Genomic DNA, 6,777 nt, shown 5'->3' on the forward strand with positions numbered 1-6,777 from the left:
CCAATTCATCTCCCATCTCCCTGTAATGAAAGGAGTCGTGGCCGGGACTGGGGCAGGTCTGGGGGAGGTGGGGTGGGTGGGTGGGTGGTGTGTGGGGATGGAGGGATGGCATACAAAGGTTGCATGCGGCTTTGCCTCATTATGCTGCAGTTAGACGGAGGGCTGCACGGAGGCAGCGGGGGTTAGGGTCCCCACAGACCAGCTCAGGGGCCACAATGCCGGCATGGACGGCTGCAAAGGGAGACCCTGCCATGCCATTATCCCGCCGCTGCTAACTAGGGCTTCATACGCCTTTGATATAATCTCACTATTGAAATCCTGATAAATCCTCCCTGCGTTTACAGCCAAATCCCATTTGTAACGGGCTCGCGAAACAATGTGCGAGTGAGTGCGTGCGTGACCGCATATGAGTGTGTGTGTGTGTGTGTGTGTGTGTGTGTGTGTGTGTGTGTGTGTGTGTGTCTTCACCTGCGCCTCTCTGTTCTGGCAGACGAGGCCAAGGAGAGTCGCATGTTAAACCGGCCCGTTACATTGGCTTTAGCTAAAAAAAAAAAAAAAAAAAAAAAGAAGAAAAATCCCCTCTCTCGCGCACGAGACATCTCGTGAGCCGATCTTAGCTGAAGACGAATTAGAATAAAATCAATGTATAAGTGGATATAGTCCCTTTCTAGTCCCAGATATGATCTGATAGGCAAGAAATTACTGGATTACAACACACAAAGGGGGCGAATAATAGAAGTCAGAGCAAATTTATGGAATTTATTAATGAGAATAAAATGAGCAATAAAGCGACGCTATTGCCACCAGTTACACCACATTCTTTGAATCCCCGGCTCAGCCATTATTCAGCATGTTAAGCTGCCTCAGCATTATGGGGTCTATCAGAAGTGCATTATATGAAATCCTATCTGTCTGGGTGAGTGGATAGGGCCACTCTGAGGTGGGAGGAAAGGACAAATCACGTCATATTTTTTTTTTACATGGGTGAAGTTATTCTGCCACCAGAGGTGGAGAGGTCACTGGGACAGCTCAGCCTCCCAGTTGACTGCTTTTGCTCCAGAGGGCTACATGGGACACGTGCGTGGGGATCCAACCGAAAAAAAGTGTTCGAGCATAAATCTCTTTAATACTGAAAGTGCGCCTATATGGTACAGCATCCTGAGCAGACACTGCTATTCAAATGCTTTGTCCTCTAGCTCAGGGACACTGCGCATCTCCGTACCCCCCACCCCCCCCCCCCCCCACCCCCCTCCTGCCCATGTGTCGGTGCGCAGACTCATTTAACAGCCCGAGGAACATAAACAAGCAACGGAAACTATAGCTGTATTAAATCAAGCCCCATGTTTAGCCCACATATTGGGTGCCAAGTCTCTCCGCACAGTCCAGGAATCTCTAAACAGGGTTTAGAGGTCTTTTCAGAAGTCCCCCCTTTTTTTTTTCTCCCTCTCCCCCCTCTCAAAGCCCGGATTGGTCACAGTGCGGCTCATTTGCATGCCTCCCCGTATAAACCCTCCTGCAGACACTGCAGCCCTCTTGCGCTGAGAGAGCAGCACACCTCAGTAGAGAGAAAGAGAGAGAGAGAGAGCGGAGCGCATTCAGAGTGCGCATTGAAAGACATATGGAATATTTATTATTGGCTCTGAACAAAGAGATAAACATCCCCGGAAAGTGGAGGTGAGCGGGGAAGGAGTAGATTTCTGCAGGTGCGTTTTGTTTCAACTTTAAATCGGACTCAGTGCGGACAGTTTGCCGAATTTCAGATTATTTTGGAGTGAAGGTGTCAAGATGGGAGAAACTGGGTGGAACGGGCTGTTAGTGGTGCTAGTGTGCGTCTCTTTGGCAAGCCTGGCTGCTGTCACACAAGGGAAGACGGTGAAATATCAGACATTCGAGGAAGACGCGCCGGGGACGGTGATTGGAAACTTGGCCAAGGACATGTCCTCCGCGGGCTCCAGGACCAATTTCAGGATGATGAAACAGTTCAACTCCTCTTTCATCCGCCTGAGGGAGAGCGACGGGCAGCTGGCCATCGGGGAGAGGATCGACAGAGAGCGGGTCTGCAAACACACCCTGCAATGCCTCATCGCTTTCGACGTGGTCAGCTTCTCCAAAGAGCAGTTCAAACTCATCCACGTCGAGGTGGAGGTCAAGGACATCAACGACAACTCCCCCGAGTTCCCCCGGAAAGAGTCGAGCCTGGAGATCTCCGAGAACACAGCGGTGGGCACGCGGATCCCGCTGGACTTCGCCGTGGATGAGGATGTTGGGGTGAACTACATCCAAAGCTACCAGATCTCCGTCAACAGCCACTTTTCAATCGACGTGCTCAGCAGGGCCGACGGGGTTAAATATGCGGAGCTGGTGCTCATGAAGGAACTGGACCGGGAGACGCAGGCTTCTTACGCGCTGGAGCTGGTCGCCATGGACGGCGGCAACCCGTCCCGCACCGGAACAACGCGCATCAACGTCAAGGTGAAAGACTACAACGACAACAGCCCGGTGTTCGACAGGAGCAGCTTCTCTGTGGACCTGCCCGAGGACGCACCGATAGGTTTCCTCTTGCTGGACCTGAACGCGGAAGACCCGGACGAGGGGCTGAACGGCGAGGTGGTTTACGGGTTCGGCCACCAGGTGCCGACGGAAATACGGCAACTCTTCAGAGTGGACAGGAAGACCGGGCGGCTCACCCTGGAGAGCCCGGTCGACTTTGAAAGTAAGAACACGTACGAGTTTGACGTCCAGGCCATGGACCTGGGTCCGAACCCGAGTCCGGCCATCTGCAAAATTGTGGTGCAGGTGCAGGACGTTAACGACAACGCGCCGGAGATCTCCATCACCCCTATGACGTCCATCACGGCGGGGATAGCGTACATCACGGAGGCGGCGGCCCGGGAGAGCTTCGTGGCTCTGGTCAGCACCTCGGACAGAGACTCGGGCGCCAACGGGCAGGTGCACTGCACGCTCTACGGACACGATCACTTCAGACTGCAGCAGGCGTACGAGGACAGCTTCATGATTGTCAGCACCAGCCCGCTGGACCGGGAGAAAATCCCGGAGTATAACCTCACGGTGGTGGCGGAGGATCTGGGCTCCCCTCCCTTCAGGACCATCACTCAGTACACAATCAGACTGACGGACGAGAACGACAACGCTCCGGTGTTCAGTAAACCGGTGTACGAGGTGGCCGTGGTGGAGAACAACGCACCTGGCGCGTACATCGCCACGGTGGTGGCGCGGGACTTGGACATGGGGTCAAACGGGAAGGTCAGCTACAAGCTGGCGGACACATACTTCATGGGCTCCCCCATTTCCACCTTCGTGTCGCTGGACCCCGCCAGCGGGTCGCTTTACGCGCTCCGGAGCTTCAACTATGAGGTGATGAAGCAGCTGGAGCTCCGCATCACGGCCAGCGACGGCGGCTCCCCGGCCCTGTCCGGCAGCGCCAACGTCTACGTGAGGATCGTGGACCAGAACGACAACGCACCGGTGATCACTCAGCCACCTATGAACAACGGTTCCGCCGAAGTCCTCCTGCCCCGGGACGCACCGAGCGGCTACGTCATCACCCGGGTGGAGGCGCGGGACGCGGACGAGGGCGTGAACGCGGAGCTGTCCTACGGGCTGGCCACCGGAGAACCCTCCGTGTTCTCGGTCAACAAAGCCACGGGGGAGATCTACCTCAACCAGGTGCTCAGCCACGACGTGGACGAAACTCTAAGCGTGACCGTGACGGTGAGCGACAACGGGCGGCCCGCGCTCACCTCCACCGCCACGCTCCACTTCCTCATCATCGCGGGCTCCCCGCCGAGCGACAGGACGGTGTACCAGCCGGGCGGCGGGGAAGAGATGCACGCGCAGTGGGACCTGTCCGTGGTGATCATCGTCGTCCTCGCGGGGAGCTGCACGCTCCTGCTGCTCGCCATCATCCTCATCGCCACCACCTGCAACCGTCGCAAGCGGGACAAGAGCGGAGAGGACAGCGACTCGTACGGGGAGAAGGGCACGCTGGAGCGGGGCAGGAACCACGTGGCGGACAACCCGCTGCTGCCTCTCCACGCGAGCGGGGAGAAGCGGGCTTTGAAGGACACTCCTACAGCAGCCAGCCCGGGGGGTTCACCTCGGCTCACCCCGGGGGCAGCGACATGTGCTCGGCCTCAGAGGACGGCAGCGAGGTGCCCTGCGTGTATGACTCAGACAGCAACAGCAAGCCTCGAGGGAATAAACACGAGGTGAGATGCACCTTCGGGACATTGTGCTCCAGGTGTGTGTGTGTGTGTGTGTGTGTGTGTGTGTGTGTGTGTGTGTGTGTGTGTGTGTATAGTGGCACACAACAATGAGTAATCTGTGTTCATCCAGCAGACACTAACCTATGTGTTCTTTCTCCTCTCTCCTCCTGCAGGGCTACTGCACTCTGCCCGGCTATGGAAACGCCAAAGAAGCGGTGAGACCCATCACCATCTGGAAGGGGAACTCTTACACCACCATCTCTGCCAGGGACCCGGCCTTCAGTGGCAAAGACAGTGGCAAGGGGGACAGTGACTTCAACGACAGTGACAGTGATGTGAGTGGGGATGCTGGCCTGAAGAAGGATGGTGCAGTGGTTCCTCCCATGGGTGGCCAAAATGGTAAGGGCAAGATCAATGACACATCTGTCTGGCTCTATATAATGATGTCATTAAAGTGCTGTGCTGTGGTTCTAAATCTAACTCCTCTTCCCCCTTTTCTTCATCTCCTCCAGCTCTGTGGGCCTGCACCAGTGAATGTAAGGTCCTGGGCCACTCGGATCGCTGCTGGAGCCCCTCAGCAGTGAGAGCCAACGCCGCTCCTTCTCCAGCCCCCACCCTGTCCTCCTTCAGCAGCCTCTCCAAGACAGCCTCTCTGCCCCGGGACCCCAACCGCCGGGACAACTACTACCAGGCCCAAATCCCCAAAACAGTTGGTCTGCAGAGCGTGTACGAGAAGGTGCTGCACAGAGAGTACGACTACGTTCTGGTCACCCCACCCAGGCCTGTGAGGGTGCAGGAGATCAGTGATATAGCCATCCCTGTCTACACCCCCACCCCAACACACTGTCCCAACAACGACATCTAAAAAAAACAAAAAAAGACATTGCACACATACAGAATTAAGCTCACTCTGAAAGAAATGTATAGTGTATTCAAAGATTTAATTTATGCTTCATTGACAATGAGAATACTGTACATTTTTAAAGTGATTTGTTGCCGTGGAGAGTGTGCATATATAAGTTTATATCCTAATATTTCAGTGTCTTTGTTTTATTGTAAAAAGCCACGCTTGATGGCCATTCAATCACTTTGAGACATTCTGTTGGACATGAAGTGTATCATATGCAAGTTTTGTACATACAGAGATTTTATTTTTTATAAAAAGTAATAATTAAGCAAAGATATGTACATATGAATTGTAATTATTCATATTTAAGCACGCTGACTATTTAAAAAATGGCCCCAGAAACTGTGCAGTTGGAGGGCTGTTGAACCACAGTATATCAAGTTTGATAAGGATGTATTAAATAATTTGAATGCAATAAGAAGTAATTGTACAGAATTTTTTTTTTTTATCGTCCACAATATTCTGAGGGAAAATAAACTTTGAAATACTGTTCTGAACATGTGAGTGATGTGTTTTCTATATATAACACGAAGATCCTGGTGAGGTGAGAGTCGGGCGTGTGTGAGGCATCAGTCAGGCCAGTCACTATAGGAAAAGCCAACAGGCGTCGCTGTTATTGCAGTATAGTGAGCCTCTGTCCTTGCCGCCCACCGAAGAAGGTCAGTTTAGGTTTTTTTTCTTTTTTTCTTTTGTGAATACGATTTTTCTGGTGCGATGCCAGAGCAGACGCCAAGGCTTTTTTTTTCCAGCAAATCACTCTCACACCTCATGCATATCAAAAGCGAACTCCTTCACAGTTTCTCTCATTTTCATGGACGTAATAAGTGCATTTTACTGCCCAAGACCTGCATGTTAATACAAGAATTAAAGATATGCTGAGGTTTGCCATTAGGCATACATAAATCATCACCGCCTGAAATGTGCGCACGGTTGAAATATTGAGACCGACTATGCGTAAAGACGCATTTACCATTCGTCTCCAAAGCCAAAGTCTAACAACCTAACACGTTTGATAGTCATCAAAACGCACATGATTTTTTGTCAAAGAACAAGAAGTCCTTGGGAGAAAATCCTCCTACTGTCCTGTCAAGATATGTTATTTTTTATTTTTTTTTGTCTATGCCAAATGCGCACGTTGAGCCACTTACGTAATCCACCACATTATCATTAATATGTACAGGACAATGTTCATTACGCAGGTCTTGATTCTGATAAAGAAGACATGGTGAAAATAGTAAACACACTGTCTCAAAGCTGGAGAAAACATGCGACATTCCGCCAGGGTCACCTTTGACCTGCAGCAGTCTGTGGAGGCATTGAGAGAGAGAGAGAGAGAGAGAGAGAGAGAGAGAGAGGAGGGGGAGTGCCAAGGTGATATTATTCTTAATTGACGAACAGATTTTAGCCGAGGTTGCCCTCATGATATGAAATAGAGGATCGTAGCAGGAGATTGCTTTTATGATATTCAAAGGAGAAACATGATGAATACTCCTCTGAAAGATAAAACATTACTTCTGGCTTAAATTAGTGGTTGATCATAACGTGGTGATCACCATTGGAAAGTTTACACATAGTTTCAACACCACAGCGTAAAACACGACCTGCCTGTGTGAACGAGCCAACGTGTCCATCCTCCTCCTGAGA

The 6,777-nt window shown here is 51.8% G+C and overlaps 1 protein-coding gene across 1 annotated transcript; it reads left to right on the forward strand.

Annotated features, from left to right (window-relative positions):
* Positions 1–1,785: 1,785 nt before the first annotated feature.
* LOC129088863 (protocadherin-8-like) lies at positions 1,786–5,134 on the forward strand. The gene is given in 4 exon segments (XM_054596118.1): positions 1,786–4,060; positions 4,063–4,229; positions 4,400–4,625; positions 4,739–5,134. Coding segments are annotated over 4 exon segments (3,021 nt in total). The 3' UTR covers positions 5,092–5,134.
* The last annotated feature ends 1,643 nt before the right edge of the window (positions 5,135–6,777 follow it).

The sequence above is a fragment of the Anoplopoma fimbria genome, chromosome 3 (genome assembly GCF_027596085.1).
Source record: "Anoplopoma fimbria isolate UVic2021 breed Golden Eagle Sablefish chromosome 3, Afim_UVic_2022, whole genome shotgun sequence".
In the NCBI taxonomy this organism is placed as follows: Eukaryota; Metazoa; Chordata; class Actinopteri; order Perciformes; family Anoplopomatidae; genus Anoplopoma; species Anoplopoma fimbria.